Source organism: Chanos chanos, chromosome 16 (genome assembly GCF_902362185.1).
Source record: "Chanos chanos chromosome 16, fChaCha1.1, whole genome shotgun sequence".
Taxonomy (NCBI): Eukaryota; Metazoa; Chordata; class Actinopteri; order Gonorynchiformes; family Chanidae; genus Chanos; species Chanos chanos.
The window spans coordinates 16,251,368-16,269,102 of record NC_044510.1 but is presented as its reverse complement, the minus strand read 5'-3'; the positions used below and the strand labels follow the sequence as shown (position 1 = coordinate 16,269,102).

General features: G+C 39.0%; 1 protein-coding gene across 1 annotated transcript; it reads left to right on the top strand.

The window, feature by feature from the left end:
* Positions 1-4,952: 4,952 nt before the first annotated feature.
* Positions 4,953-10,438, top strand: LOC115829258 (GTPase IMAP family member 7-like). Its single transcript, XM_030793316.1, has 3 exons — positions 4,953-5,424; positions 6,763-7,707; positions 10,254-10,438. Exons 1-3 carry the CDS (start codon positions 4,953-4,955, stop codon positions 10,436-10,438), a joined length of 1,602 nt encoding a protein of 533 aa, XP_030649176.1.
* Positions 10,439-17,735: the final 7,297 nt, after the last annotated feature.

Genomic DNA, 17,735 nt, shown 5'->3' with positions numbered 1-17,735 from the left:
GTGCTGTACTGTATGTTTGCAAGTTTTCTCCCCAACAAACCCCACAATGTTGACGAAACGTTCTGCACCGTCAAAGGCACCTGCGGTAGCACCCAAAAGGCAGAGGAAGATGCTAACCATCGCACAAAAAGTTGGACTTCTGGACATGCTAAAGGAAGTTTTACAGCCTTAAAACATCTATAATAATTGTAAAAAATAAAGCTGACTACTTCGCGGATTTCGCTATTGCGGGTTATTTTTAGAACATAACTCCTGCGATTAACGAGGGACCACTGTATACTTTAATATATAGGTTTTTTTCTAACTTAGGAAAAAAAGGATCAGAGTTTCCTTTTGTATTTAACAGCCTAATCCATACATATTTCGAGTTTACGAACAACTAAAAGTTACAGCGTTGTGTCACCTGTGCTTTTCTGCACTCACTGTCTTTCACCCAGTTTAGCAACTGAATGGAAACTCAAACTGTACAGTCAAACTATTGGAAATACATTTCATCCTGCTAAACACAACTCCACATGAATAAAAATTTAAATTTACCTGGAGAGGGAGACGTCATAGGACACTTTTAGGTCATGTGACCATGTCATATAACCTTACACACTCTGTAAAACTCCTTTCACTTTGTTCATGACCGAATCAGCCAGAGTAGAAAATGTAGAGGAATAAGGAGAGACTTCATTCTCAGGTAATATTATTATTACTTATGTTTTGAATGTATGAAATTTATTTTGTTTATTGCTTTTTTTTTATTTATCCTTTAAGGTGTTTGACCGCAATATTCAGTTTAAATGAAATTCCAGGAAGTTGTCATCCAAAAATGTCTCTGTCGCATTTCCTCAAGTCTGAATCAAAAGGGCTGAATGAAAATGTATCATTGTTACAGAGAAATCACAGAGTGTGGAGACAGAAAATGCAGTGTCTAGATATAGAATCATTTTACCTTATGAGACAATGTGTGTAGTATTGTATGTAATAAAGCACTGAGCATGTATGTTTCAAAGGTCCTTCAGTTACATAAGGCCTACTTAGCATGTGTCACCAGTCAGTAATACACCCCCCACCCCCCCCCCCCCCCCCAAAAAAAACCCCAAAAAACAAACAGCATTTATTTAGAACATCATACATATCCGTTCAGCTGATAATCTTCAACAAACTAAAGCCAAAACACAGGTAAAAAAGAAAACAAAATTATGGGAACAGGCAGTAGCTGACAACGACCGTACAGGAAATCTCAAGCCAACACTTCATCATGGTGGAAAAATCTTATCTAACTCCTGAAGTTAACAAATCAAAGGTGTGTCTACCAGTCAGCCACTGACCTAGTTTAACCGAACGTCAAAACAGGCAATCAGAGGAAAAAATGGAAAGAAAACGCTATTTGCCCTATGTAATGTCACAATCAAAACTGTACTGAGAGATAACTGATCACAGGAACAACAATATGAGTGAAATACAGCTAATGAAAGAAACAACACAGAGCTCAGCAAGGCGATTATCCTGTGTAGGAATGGACAGCATGAACAAGGGGAGGGGGAGAGAGAGATAGAAAGAGAGAGAAAGAGAGAACACGAAGGTGTATCATGTATCATTGATCCTAATTGTTGATATAAATATTGAATACAGTACTACTACAGCCTACAATGCATTTTTATAATGTATTTTTTAATAATGTAGAAAATATTCACTGGCATTATATAAATGTAACAGACTTAACTGAGCTGTTAACGGCCCCTGTTGGTTAGACCCATTCAGAGTTTTCATAAATTCTCCACCTCCACTCAGTGAGTAAAAGTGTCATAAATCCATTTCACACACATAGAGGCAATAGGGGATTTACAGTTAAATCATGTCAAAGTTCAGTTCAGTCTAACTAAGATGATTTGTAAAAGCCTTTTTATAACAGACATTGTCAGAAAGTAGCTTTACCAGGTCTGAGAATAATCTGCCAACTGTTACAGTGCTGCAGAGAAACTCCCTTTGATAAAGATATGAAGAGACCTGGAGAGGAACGAAGACTCTAACGGAGAACCCCATATTCATCTACAAACCCATCATCCAGGGCCTGTTTGAGTGTAGAGTTTGACCAGTTAATGTATTTTGAGAAGTAAAGGGAAAATTGTATCATGAAAAGGTGCGAGTCTAGGGCTAGACTGTAGAGTTAAAGTGTAGGGCTTTGATGTAAGGATTAGAGTGTTGTTCTAGGTTGTAGGGTTAGGTGTGTGAAAGTACACAAGTCAACTGACTTGTTTTGCTTGTGCAGGCAGTGAGACACTGGGTTTTCCAGGGACATTTCAGCAAGTAAATTAGAGATAAGGTAGAAGAACAAGATGTGTCTATGAGAGAGAGAGAGAGAGAGAGAGAGAGAGAGGTCTGACTGAGAGTTTAGCAGATGATCATAATGACAGATGTCTAAAGACTGATCATAAGGACAGACTGACTCTGAAATGTCACTTCTCATGTCACTTTCATGTGAGTTGGGACTGTGGGGTCCCCAAGAAGCAACACTGGAACTAATGTCAAATTTCTAATAACACAGTGTCAAACTCTCTACTGGTCCAAACCAGACCACTTGACAGTCAAAGGGAGTCAGTACTTATGAGATGAGAGCTGGCACTCCGAGTACCCCACTAACACACAGTCAACTAACACACACCAACACCCCACCAAAACACAGTCCACTAACACACACCAACTCCCCACTAACACACAGTCATGTAACACACCAATACACCACCAACACACAGTCATGTAGCACACCAATACCCCACCAACACACAGTCAACTAACACACATCAACACCCCACCAACACACAGTCCACTAACACACACAAACACACCACCAACACACAGTCATGTAACACACCAACACACAGTCATGTAGCACACCAATACCCTACTAACACACAGTCAACTAACATACACCAATACCCCACCAACACACAGTCAACTAACACACACCAAAACCCCACCAACACACTGTCAACTAACACACAACAGCATCCCAACAACACATGGTCAACTAACACACACCAACACTCCACCAACACACACTCAACTAACAGGGTAAATGTAATTATAGTCACAAGATATCTGGATAACCTTGTGGCTTTAAAGCAGTTGCAATGTCATTCATTCATGACGTTACTTATCTCATTATTTTAAAATCGTAGAACATAATGGAACATAACTACAACCATAACCTTCCATTTGATATACACAAGAGTTACCTGCATATCCCTCTGAATAGTTGAATGTGTATATGTTTACATACAGAGTTTACCACTCTCATTAAAAAAAAAAAGAAAATATCACAGAATGTAAAAGAATTATGCCATAGAATTACAGAATACATAAAGCATGATCTATCAATGATTAACCTGTGGAATTTAAATAGGTTTTGTTTCTGTCTGTTTTTGACTCAGAAATGAGTGATGACATCTTAACACAGCTAGCAGGGAGGTCTAGTCCTGTGGGGGAACACCCAAACAGTAAGTTTAAAAGAAGACTGACACCAATAGAAGGAGAACACTGTAAAACTGCAAACACAATGTGAATTCAGAGATGTCTCATTTTATGCATTTACTTTTCCTGTTTTATCCTCATCGTTGTTTTTCTTGTGCTGTATTAGTCAGTAAAAGAAGTCAGTGGAAAAAAATGTCTAATTTTTCCTGAGGCCCTGATGTTTCTGTAATTATATTCTGGCATTGCATTACATAATTCAATTCTTGAATTTTCAAGAATTTTCAGAATAAATACATCTCCTTGTGTTATGAAGTAACAGTTTGTGTCATATACTGGTACTTTCAGACATTACAAATGAATAATATAAGACAGTATTTAAGAAAAGTCAACCACACATTGTTTATATAGCAGTAAATTAAGGGTTGTAAGTAAACTGTTACACCAAGTGCGAAACAATGTTATAGTGGTTTAGATTAGCATTGGCATTTGACAGGATTATGTTACCAGTGGTGAAATAACATCAAAGGAGATTAGGATTTAGCAGGCTCCTGTGACAGGCTAACAGTAATAATCTCTCTGGAATGTCAGTCAGAGATTACTCGTCCTGTCTGGTCTTAGTTTGTCCTCCTCTCATTTTCATCTGTTTCCTCTTAACAGAACTGAGTTTCTGAACTTCCCTTACACTTCTGATGCCCTGATAGTCCAATTGTCCTTATGGCAACCATGAAAAATTACAAAGCAAACACAGTAACCAGTCACCAGTAATAGTAATGACTCCAGGACAGTGCACCTCTTCCTGATGAATTAAACTCTCACTGTCAAATCTTTTCACACCCAGCTCCAAAATGGGGGAACAAAATGCATCTCTCCATATGTTTTTTTAATATGTTAAAGAACCTCTTGACCTCCTGACTTCTTAACCACTGAGTTCACTACAAGTGAACCAATCACAACTCAGCTGTGATAGACTCTCAATAGCACCACACTGTTGTTATTACACCTTTGCTTTTGCCTGTATTTTAGATGCAAAAATTATTATTGACTCAAAACACTGAAACTATACACTGTCCTTGGAGTTGCCTTTGGTGCTAGTTTTACACACTGAAAAGTGTGGATTTGCACATGCTCCAAAAGACAAAATGACTCAATCACATGGTGCTGTAGAGAAACTCTGTTACACTGGATCTTTGTGTTTTGTGGATGAAAACTCTACATGCCAAACATTAGCCAACAGTTCTTACACTGGGCTCTGACCGCTATACACAGATCAGTGCTGGACATACACATTATTAAAAGATTATTTTCCTAATGGTCCTTTCTTTATTTCAGTGTCTGACAGACTGAACCTGGTTTTGTGTGGGTTTGTTGGATCAGTGAAGATCTCCATATCAGAGTTCATACTGAGCCAGAGAGAGACCAGTCCAGAGTCCAGTTCAGTGTGTGTGAGGAGGGAGGGAGAAGTGTGTGGACGCCTGATCACCCTGGTGGAAATGCCAGCTCTGTCCAACACTCAGCTCTCAGAGGAGGAAGTGATGCGTGAGACTCTCCGCTGTGTCTCTCTCTGTGATCCTGGAGTCCATGCTTTCCTCCTGGTCATTCCTGAGGGCTTCCTCACTGAAGAAGACAAAGGAGAAATGGAGAAGATTCAGACAATATTCAGCTCAAGAGTCAATGATTACACCATGGTCCTGATAAATCAGAAACCTGGACAGGAAGTGACAGAATTAGATGAATCAACTCAGACAATCATCAGATCCTGCAGAGGAGGACATCAGTTCTTAGGTTCCAGTTCACAGGTGTCAGAGTTACTGAAGAGTGCTGACAAACTGGTGGAACAGAATAGAGGAAGTCATTACACATCAGTCATGTACCTAGAAACACAACTAAAGAAATACCAGACTGAAAATGAAGACATGAAGAGAAAAATGAAGACAATGGAGGAAAAGATTAATCATATGACAGGTATCACTGAGATATATGAATTTTGTGTATGTAAAGGGGATGTCAGACATTCATTCATTTACTTAAACAGTTTAATTATAGTTCTAGTGTGAAGTATTTTGACCCAATGGATTCTTTGCTGGTTATTGTAATGTTCCCATCAAACCATTTCAAATAACTGAGTGGGTATGGATGTCCACATGGCTCTACAAAGTACTTTAAATAATAACACAGACAGTAATGTTTAACAAACTGATAATGAAATTTCACATGCAACTCATTTAGCAAAAAGAAATGAGCATAAACATATTAGTTCTACCTAAATGTTCAGTATAATAAGATTTTTACATATCTCCACTGAAATGCATATATTCAGAAAAACCTGTACTTCAGATATGTGTTATGACACCTGACAAATTATTGTCACATGCAAATCTCCGGTCACATCACGGCAATCACTCGATCCTGCAGATTCTCCCTATACAATATCAGGAGAATTCGCCCATTCCTCACACAACAGGCGACCCAGCCCCTGGTCCAAGCGCTTGTCATCTCCCGCCTGGACTACTGCAACGTCCTACTGGCTGGCTTGCCGACCTGCGCCATCAGGCCGCTCCAGCTCGTGCAGAATGCCGCTGCACGCCTGGTCTTCAACCTCCCTAAGCTCTCTCATGTCACTCCACTCCTTACTGCGCTCCACTGGCTTCCGGTGGCTGCCCGCATCCAATTCAAGACACTAGTGCTGGCCTACCAGGCCACAAGAGGCTCCGCCCCATCATACCTTCAGTCCCTAATAACTCCATACACCACTACTAGAACCCTCCGCTCCACGACCTCTGGTCGGCTGACGGTCCCCTCACTTCGGGAACCCGGCAGCCGCTCCTCCCGACCACGCCTGTTCTCTGCCATTGCCCCGAGGTGGTGGAACGACCTCCCTCATATAGTTAGGACTGCGGAATCCCTCACCATCTTCCGCAAGAGACTGAAAACCCACCTCTTCAGAACCCACCTATCCCCCTAAGCCTAACCCCCCCCCCTCCTAAAAAAAAAAACAAAAAAAAACAAAAAAAAAAAGAACTTGTCTTGTATCTATGTTTGTCTAAGAATTCCAGGGCGCAATACGAAAGAGTAAATTGACGCTCAGTCTTTTTAGCGATGTATGCTTATGAGGTATTAGGAATCTGACTGATGCACTGACTGTAAGTCGCTTTGGCTAAAAGCGTCTGCTAAATGATGAATTGTAAATTGTAAATTAATGAGAGTGCTGAAGTCATATTAAATACATTAATCAGTCATGGGTATGTAAAACTATGTATGTAAGCAAACTTTATTTAATGAGCTCTTTCAATGTTTTTACAGATTTCAGACGGAGATCCCCCGGTCTGAGAATAGTGCTGGTGGGGAAGACTGGTGTTGGGAAGAGTGCCACAGGAAACACCATCCTGGGGAAAGAAGATGTTTTTAAAGAAGATGAGTGTTTTGAGTCTGTGACTAAAACATGTCAGAGAGAGACAGCTGAAGTCAATGGAAGACAGATAACAGTGATTGACACACCAGGACTGTTTGATACAGAGACCGATAATGAGGAGATGAAAAAAGAGATCAGTAATTGTATCGTCATGGCAACACCAGGGCCACATGTGATTCTACTGGTGTTAGCAGTGGGACGTTTTACTAAAGAAGAGAAAGAAGCAGTGAAGATCATTGAAGAAACTTTTGGAGACAAATCCAGAATGTACACTATGGTCCTGTTCACTAAAGGAGATCAGCTAAGGAAGAAACCCATAGAACAGTATATAGGAAACCCTGGAACTGACTTAGGGAATCTGATTGACCAGTGTGGTAACAGATACCATGTGTTTAACAACACAGACCCCAATAACCAAACTCAGGTTAAGGAACTCCTGGAGAAGATAGACACCATGGTGTCAGAGAATGGAGGGACCTTCTACACTAATGAGATGTTCAGACAGGTAGAGGAAGCTCTCCAAGAGGAAAAGGAGAGAATACTGAGAGAGAAAGTGGAGGAGAAAGAAAGAGAGAAAGAAGAACTGAAGGCTGAATATGAGGCAAAAATAGAGAGAATGAAAGAGACAATGGAGGAGGAGAGAAAGAGACAGCATGAAGAGAGAGAGAGGAGGAAGACGGAGGAGGAAGAGAGGAGAAAAAAGGAAGAGAGCTTATGGGAAAGAGAACTACAATTAAAGGACGAAAAGTGGCGTTTGGAGCTGAAGAGACAGCAGGAGGCACATGAGAGAGAAAAGCAGGATCTGAGGACACAAATAGAACAGGCAAGGGCAGAGGGTCATAGAAAAGGTTATGAAGAGGGAGTTTCTAAAGTAGAATCAGATATAACCCCACCAGGCAGGGCTTTTAACAGATTTATAAAGCAAATACGCAAAATTTAGGAAATGAATTCTCATTTACATGCATCCATTTAGCGTCTAACAAACAAGTGCATATAGTGGGTTTGTGAACTAACCTGACAACTGGTGCTTGGTTGAGATTTTCCCAGAATTGCCTTACATCTCTCTGTACAATTAAACTTAAGCCTCTACTTCATGATTTAGCATATTAATTGTTTTCCATACAGTGCTTAAGGCACACTGACTAACTGTGCTGATAATTATCTGGCTGGCTAACTAGCTCTTGATTTTTTAGGGCCATTATAAATCTTGCTAGCCAATCAGTGTTTGACATTTCCATGTGTGACAGATGTGTCCATTATGTTCTAGAAATCACTTGTCACAGCTGAACACAGCTGTTTTTTCTCCATTGCTGTTTTAGTTTGCTGTTTTTTCTCCACTGATAATAGAGCTAGAAAAGATTAAATGTTGACAAATTATTTTCTTATCCACTTTATCGGTTGCAAAATCTGACCCATTAGAACGGTCATGCATCAGTAGCTTTATAGATACATTTGCTTCTGGAAAGTTCCACAGTTATCATTCGATGTGAAATGTTTTCTGAACAAAATGTTTTCTGTTTTAAAGGGATATACTGCAACGATCCTGCATAATTCCATGGTTGCTTGTTCTTTATGAAAGCTATTTGATAACAAAATCGAACATCTTAAGTTTTCGTATTTGTCCGGTTTTTAAGTGCTCCTTCTATCTTGGTTAAAATATAACTGGCCCCACTCTGAGGATACATATTAATTTCCATGATATTATTCAAAGGATATTGGCAATATCACACAGAATATCACAGAATTGCCATTTGAATCAGTGTTAAGGAACCATCCACCACGTGGTTCTTTATTTGAATTTGCATAGGGACTATGCACTACAATTTGTCAATCCACCGAAGACTTAACCTTAGTTAATCATTGCATTGATTGTAGGGCTGTACGCCACATGGAGTGTCAAAGATATATGGCAGGACAATCCATCTAACATCAGAGACTTACATCTTTGATCCACAACAGGGGCTGGAAGCCATTCTCAGTTCACACGACCTTTTACTCTGGTTTACAGTGGTATGACCCTGTCCTATGATAAGAGTGACATGAATTTATTGTTTCAGTGTACTCTGGTTATTTCTTATTCTATTGTGAACATTCTTTCTTTGTTTTGATGTCCTGGTCTGGCATGTTGAGGTTTGGTACAGAAAAGTGAATTTGAGTCATTTGAATAAACTGTCATCAGCTATGCGTCTCTTGGGCATTCTTCATATATATAACCTAATTAGTGTTTCATTGTGAAGAATATTTCACTGAATGTTATTGGCTCTTGATTAGAGCGGCGTGCATATGTCTTCCCCTTAGCCGCCGTGACTCGGTCGGTTAGGCGCCCACCTCATAATGTGAGAGTCGGGACTTAAAGCCTGGTTGAGCCACAGCTGACGTCAGCAAGGGCATGTGGTCAAATAAGGTACTACACTGCCACAGTCCCTGTAGTCCCTGTAAAGGGCACCGCCTTAGCCCCTAAAAAAGGGAATTCCTGGCGTAAAAACAATAAAAAAGTCTTCCCCTTGATCAAGTATAGCATAACATATCTTGAGTCAGTTACACATTTCTAATTATTCTTTGCAAAAAGAACATACCATTAACCCCTAAATAGAACGAAATCTGTTGAGCTTCCATCAGCCTAAATTAGGGTAAGAGAAGCTTTCCTTCTGTTACATGCTATGCAAATGGGGTTTTGAGCATTCTGTCTGTGTGTGATTTCCTCCCTTCCTAGTTAATACAGATAATGGCATGATCCTACCTAATCCTGTTCTACTAACAATGTGGTGCTTTTCCACCAAAAGGTCTGACAGATGTGTTAGGTGACAGAGAACTACACTGCTGGGAGACATCACGTATGGGTGAAGTTTGAGAAAATGAAAACATTAGCTTGCAGAAAGCCAGTTGGCAGATGTGGTATCAGAAATCCACTCTGCTTCTCTCAGATTTGTTTGCCACTGTGCAGAGTCAGCAGCTAAGTGCATGTGATGACCCACAGAGTGACATAGGAACGAATGCAAAATCTCTATAGATACACAACCTAAATTAATCAGTAGTGAAATAGATTAAGGTGTATATTTATATATTAATCTTTCATTTTGAATTTTTTATTTATTATATTTTAAAGGAAATAAGTCATTTTAAAAGTCTTAATTTATAGTATTACTGTGGGTGACCTTCTCTGTTCCACTGTTTTTACTGATGTTTTTGAGACATTTTCATCAACATCTACAAATCCAAATTCTGGAGGGTTTACACTGAAGATAGAGGAACTAAAAAGGAAAAAGAAACAGAACAAGAGAAAAGAAAGCAGCATGATGAAAAGAGATGAAAGGAAGAGGAGAGAAAACAGAGGGAATTAGAGGGAAAAAAAAGAATGCATATGAAAGAATGAAGGAGATAGAACAACAAAAACATCTACAACAAAAAGAGTGGGAAAGAATAATAGAAGAGGAGAGAAGGATGAGGGAAGAACAAGAAAAGACGTTGAAAGTAAAGGCAGAGTTTTCAGAACACAGGTGGAGAGATAAAGTACGGACACTAGAGAGTAAAATGGAGACACTGGTGAAGAAAGAAAGTGGAGTCTGAGAAAGAGAAAGAGGAAATAAGGGCCAAACTAGAGAAAATGAAAAGAATTATGGAGGAGGAAAAAAGGAGACAAAACGAAGAGAGAGAAAGAGGAGAGGGGGAGATTAGAGTGAGAGATCAAAGAATTAAAGTAATGGAGGACAAGTTATGGACCCAAAATGAGAATGCAGACAAAGAAATAATGAGAGTTAAATACGTGACAGAATTAGATGAGGAGAACCATGGAGGAAGACAGACAGAGACACAATAAAGAGAGAGAATTAGAGATGAAACACATAGAAGAAGAAAAAACCAAATAGAGACTGACTTTGCTGGAAAGATAAAAGAGATTGAAAAGGAGAAAGTAGAATTGCTATTGGAATTAAATAAAATGAAGAAAGTCATGGAAGATGAATGACAAAAACAACATGAAGAGAGAGAGTTAGAAAAGAGAGAGAGGAGACAGTTAGAGGAAGAAAGAAAGAGAATAGAGAATGAAACTAAAACAGCTCATGAAAGAAACAGGAAATGACATCAGAGCTTGAGAACAGGAAGAAAACCATGGAGAAAGAACAACAGAGACAAAGTAAGGAGAGAGAAAGATTAGAGGAGGAGGAGATTAGAGTGAGAGAACAGAGAATTAAAGACATGGAGAAACAGATGGTCATACAAAAACAAACGGAGGAGAAAAAGTGAACTGGAGGATGAATTAAGGAGAGAAAGAGAGGATTCAGAGAAAGAGGAAAAAGACAGAGCAGTGAGAGAAACAGAACTGAAATATCAGACTGACACTGAAGAGAAGAGGACAACTATCAGTACACTGGAGGAGAGGATTAAAAATCTGACACAGGTTAAATCAATATACATTTTTGTATTTACATATACAGTTTATATTTCTAAAGCTTTAAATGGCTTTGGTAACACCCACTATGCATCATAAAAGATTACAAATCATTTCCATCAAGTCATCAGAATTAGTGGACCAAACTGAGCGAATTAACAATGGTAATAATAATAAAAAAAATAGCTGGAGTGGAGAAAATCCCCTGGCCATTCTATCAGAATAAGAGATGGATACGTGTTAGGGCTGGACAGGCCTAGTTAGACTAGAGGACCCAAAAGCAAGACTCAGTGGACAACAGTTAACTTAATAGATGTTTACTGAAATTCTTTGTCCAAAAACCAAAAGGCAATATTACAACAACAGTACAGGTAAAGTTCAGACAAAAGCAGTAGTCAAAAAACAGACAGAGAAAACCAGGCACAGAGAGTCAGAAAAACCAGGCAGAGGTATCGGGGACTAGACAAAACTCACAATGTAAACAGACTTGGGTCAGAAACAGGAATACAAAAGATCCAAGCAGAAGTTTCAGAAACACAAGGCAAAAATCACAAACCCAGAAACAGGCTAGTTCAAGAGCAAATAAATAAGCAAGGCAAACAACACCATAATCGTGAAACTTGTTGAGATAATCTGGCAAGAGAGTGGAGATAAATGCAGTGGCTGATAAGGTGAGTGGCAGCAGGTGAGTGGGAAACAGGCAGGGAAAAGGGTAAAACATGGACCGGAGCAAACCTGGAACAGACAGACAACACATGCAAGACAGGACACAAGGAAAACACGGACTAGGATTTAGAAGTACAGGGCTAGACTGTGACAGATAAGATGGTGAACTATACGCTTAAGAGTGCAAAACAGACATTTTAAAAGACTGTCAGCCATTTAGCAAGCTAGTATCTCTGACAATTATACTATTTACACTATTGGCACAGAACTATTTCTGACCCTCGGCAGAAGAACCACCAGGACCTTTCTCCTCATCAGTTTAGACTAAACAACACATCTAAATAATACAACACATCAGTATAGATTTGGACACACTGGAGGGTTTACTGAAGATCAGTTCTATGCAGTAGCAGTTCTAGTTTATATGGCGCCCTGGGTAAAAACCCCGTCAGCCACCTTCCCATCAGGATTAAGATTAAATGAGAGAATGTGCTCAGTTTAATTCAGAGTAAACTGTATGATAAAAAATGGGACATAAAGTAACTAATATGTAAATTACCTAATTTATTTAAAACAGCTACACTCATATAAATATAAATATAAATAAGGCTAAATAATTGCTAGTTTTTATAATTTATTTTGAACAGAGTCACTTGGCATTATTTTCATGCTAAGTTTGTTTCTCTGTGACACTACTCTTATCCTGACACTTGGGGAAAAGCTGTTTTTTTCCCTTTGATAATTTCTTGGTCCTTCAGTAATTTCATAGGTTGCTTTTCAGATTTTTTTGAAAATGCAGTTACTTTCAGCAGTTGTGCCCTTTGCAAATAGCTTCAGACTGTGTTCAAACATTTTAACTAAAAGGCAAATTGCTCAGCATAAAGCATGCTCACTGTTATATTTATAACAAGGTAAAATCTTTTTAGCAAAAGAGCAAATGTGTTGTTACCATGTAAAGTGCTGGCAATGGATTTGGTAAATTCAGTGTCACCGTTTGAAATCAGTTACCCTATGGTATCAGTCACACTTTGGTGTACAGTAGGTAAGGATCTCTATTGGTATCATCTATACTGCAATGTATGGCACATGATGGTCATTTACCATTTACAACAGTGATGTTTTTCTCTTTCTCTCAACAAACACTTTTTAGGAACGAATGAAGGCCCATCTGTAACCAAAATGAGCAACGTTCTGCCTGAGAGAGGAGTTCTGCTGCTTGGAGGGAGTGGATCAGGAAGAAGTGTAACAGGAAACACCATACTGGGTGAAAAGAGAGATTTCATTCAGAGCTTAGCCTGAGGTCTGTAACACATCAGTCTGAGGTTCATCGGTCTGGTGTTTTTAGGGAGGGCTGTGTCTGTGGTTGACACTCCAGGGCTGTTTGACACACAGCTCTCACAGGATGTAGTTACACAATTAGAGAGATGTGTTTATTTATCCAGTCCAGGACCTCATGTCCCTCTCATTGTTCTACAACTTGGTCGGTTCACATACGAGGAATGTCAGATTCTTACACTGATCAAGATGCTTTTAGGGGAGGAGGCTTTAAAATACATATTCATTCTCTTCACTCATGGAGATCAGTTAGAGGGAAAGACAATAGAGAAACTCATTGAGGAGAACAAGGCTCTGAGCAGTCTGGTCCAACGGTGTGGACAGAGATATCACGTCTTTAACAATAAAGACAAGACAAACAGACATCAGGTCACTGAACTGCTGGAGAAGATTGACAGAATGGTGGAGGAGAATGAAAGAAGTTATGACTCTTGAGAGATGTTTTACGGATAAAGAAAGGAGGGAAAGTAATTGTACAGTGTCTTAAGCTGAGTCATACATGTCTAAAAACAGAGGATCAGACAGAAGAATGGAAGAGAGGACATGAGGGAAAAGAGATGAAGGGAGAGATGGATGGTTTGAGATGGCCAGATGGAGATAAGAACAGGGAGAGCTACAGAGAGTGTGAGAGGTGAGTGTTAGAGTTATACACTCACTCATCCCCCAAACTGCCCTCTCAGTTCACCATTTCACCGTTATATTAGACATTGTTTCACTGGTTTCGAGAGTTAAAAGAGAAAATGAATATTTAAAACATAAAAAATCTGTAGTCAGATTTTTGTGGGTGCAACAGAAATTCTGTGTAGTTAAATTGTTGCATTTTTTTTGTGTATTAAGACATGTGTTAGATAACTGATATATAAAAGCTAGTTATGAAATGATTATGAGTCAGTTAAATGATTGTTCTTTATTGGCTATCCAGTCAGCACATATCATTCAGTTAAATGTTTACATTTCTCACCTCAGCATGTGTCACAACCTGCACCTCCGTTTTGGACTTTTAGTTTGTCATGTCTTTGTGCGCCTGTTCTCTGTCTGTCTCCGCCCCTCACCTGTTCCCGTTTGTCTGATTATTAACCTTGTTAGTTTTATCCAATCCTGTGTTGCCCTGTTTAGTTTCTCCTTCTATTTAAGTCCTAGTGTTTGCCTTGTACTTGGTCTATTGTTGTTTGTGTTTTTGCACACTGTTATCCTGCACTTTTTTGTTATCAGTTTTTGCTCTTGGTTTGCACTTGTATTTTCATCTTTATTTTGTTAGTAAAATCCTCTGTTTGTCACTGACATCATCGTGTCTTTGCACTTGGGTCCTGCACCACACCACCAGCATGACAGCATGGTACCAGTTCAGTCCTGCTCTTAAGTTTTATTAACCACTGCAACCCTGAGATTAAATTTACTTTTCTTTTTCTCTCTCTTTTTTTAAGCATGGACTCCTCCTGTCTGATCTGTTCAGTTTGTGATAATACTGGAAAGGTGTCTAAACACACTGTATGTACATCTATATGAATAGAGTTTTGGTGACAGACTGAGGAATGGATATGTTACTACAGACAGCACTAAAATCAATACGGGAGTGAATAAGTTTATTTTAATAAAATAACTATTTTAGTGTCACCAAATCACAAAATCACAACAGCGTTATAACTTTACAACTGAATTTTGTTCAAATTCAAAAAGAGCAAGAGCAATAGGAATCATTATAAGGATTCCAACAAAAACAATACTATTATTACACACATATAAATAACATCAGTACCAATGTAAAAATGATAAAGGCTATAATTATTTAATTGAAAATAGAATTTTGTTGACAAAGTGACACAGCAGAAAGTTTCCAGTTCAGTAAATATTTCAAACAAACCAAAAAGTGAAATCACAAACAAGAAAAGATGCAATTTATGAACCAAGTTCTGGCACAGGTCAAAGATATTTCGTAGTCAGCACGTAACTCACAAAGTTCTCTCTCTGCATGCCGGTCTGATGTTCTGTTTTCATTTTAGTCACTTCCTTGGTCCAGCTGATTAATTATATCATTACTCCAGACACCTGTGACTGTTAATGTAGTCTGCCTCCCTGTTTGAACATATAACCCTAGTTTTATTCAGCTGACTGTGACTTCACCCTGGAATTTGTCCTCCCTTGGTGTCTGTGATAACTCTGAGATGTGTAAATTAAAGAAAACCTTTGTGAAGTCTGTTCTGAATCTCATATCCTGAGTTTACTGTGTGTTCTGTGCCTGCTTTGTTCCTGGTCAGTTGTATTCCCTGGTTGTGACCTGTTAAAGTCAATTTTGAGTTTATCTGTAAATACCTCTGGTCTCATCTCTGGTTCGTGAGAAAACATTTGACTTCACTCACAACAATAAAATGTTTAAATTGTTCAGTCAAGAGAAACAGAGGTTTCTCAATAAAATGACACATTATATAGTTTTGCATAAGTTTTGCACACAAGTGCACACACAAATATTTTAGTTGTCTTAGATTTCTGCAGGAAACGTCATCTATTGCATCATGAGACAGCTCGTTACCAACATTCAGAAGCTACAGATAACTAAGTATCATTACAATGTGTCACAATGATCAGTTAAATGTATCATAAATTATATTCATCACTAGCACTCCGATGTGTTTGGTAACTTGTGTTGTAATGTGATCTGTAATACTGATAATGCTGTGTGTGTCTCATAGAAACTCAGATTAAATTACAATTTCATGGACAGTGGCTTAGTAAACAGACCACCAGTGCCACATCCTCTCTCTGCATCTCAGTCTCCAAGTACAATCCAAAACAAACAAATGAATAATATGTTTTAAAACTGAAGAAAAAACAAAACAAAATAAAACAAACCTTACATTTTCTCTGTAATTTTCTCTCTTCCTCTCTGTTTCCCTCTCTCTGTTCCATGTGCCTGATGGATGCATTCTTTTTATGACATCGTCCTTCTCTCTGATTGACTGTTGTAGTTGTGGCAATTTTTTTACTTAATTTTTTTTACTGTGTGCGCAGGCTGACACAATGTCTTGACACAAAGACTATGGACAAAGTACTGCACTTTGCTATAATCACTGGCTGGACGCCCTTGAGTGCTTAACCCCACCCCACGTCTCTGCTTCTCAATATACCAGCTTAGTGGGAACCCCTCATCTGGTGTGCTATATGTTCTTATACTTTTGGGGCGAAAGTACTCAGGTGTTGCAACTTTTTTTAGGTTAAAAAAAAGCCAAAAAACATAGGCCAGAGAGTCACCCTTGGAGAGCACTTCGACACAGTGGGGCGCTGTTTGACAAAAGAAAAAAAGGGAGTGGCGTACGCGCTCATTTGAGAAAGTGAAAGCAACGTTTCAAGTGCGGAACTGTTTGTGCCAACCTTACTGTGGAATTGGTGTGTTCTTCTTTGTTTTAAGGTGAGTGTTTTAAGCATACCACATCTTTATTTTAGATCGTATGAATACTTGTTGGTTGCTGCATTTTAGTTTTTCGATATCCCAACAAATGTCTGTGTCTACTTTACACGTAATGTTGTCGGTGTCTTCGAATCTGTGTCTACTTCAGACGTGGTGTTGTCTGCATTCCGTAAATACGTGAAACAGCGAACGCCAAGCCTTCGACATAACAATTTCAAATGAGTATAAAATGAATTCTAATCGATTATATTTCAATACAATGTAGAAATGTAGATATATTTTCTTTAAAGGTTACGCTGGGGGAGTAGACGTTGAGTAGGGTCTTGTTAAACTTTGGGGTTAAAATATTTTAGTCAGCGGTGTAGGCCTTGTGGTATTTTAACCTGATGTTGGGCTGTTTGTATTTCTGTAGGATTCACCGCTGCTGCTTTGTCTTGCCTTGTTAGGCTTTACTTTTCTTTACTTTGATGGTCTTTGTAATTTTGCTTCAGTTCAGTTTGGTTGGTTTTGTCATTATCATTGCTTTGCCTTGGTTCTTTTGCACTTAGCTTAAATTGTTAGGTTAACTTTTTCAGTTGCTCCTTGTGTTTTGTCATTCATGTTTTGTTTTTGTTTTTTTACTTCAAATGTTGAGTATTAGCGCTGTCGTTCATGTAGCCCACTGGTTGAGCTTGGTCCTATTTAGAAGTTTATGGTTTTTTCTTTCATTTCTTTTCTGTAAAGCTCTGTTGAGAAGTGTTTTATTCTGTCTGCCTTGCTCGAGTATAGGGATATTATATCTATGTTAGGTTCCTGGTGGAGTGTTGTGTGGTTGTGCTGACAGGGGTATACAGCGGTCCCCGCCCCCCGTCACATCACATTTTTATATTCACTGCCTGACGGGATAAGTTGCAAACTTACACTTGTTATTCACTTCACTTGGCAGTGTGTATATGGCTAAGAGTGTGGGCATGAACATGTGTAGTGGTGAGTGATTCATTCTCACCTGAGTCTCAATAAAACCCCTGCAGTCAGCCCTCTACGCTCCACCAGTTATAAATTTGGTTTCTGTAGATTCGCCCAGTCACTGTTGC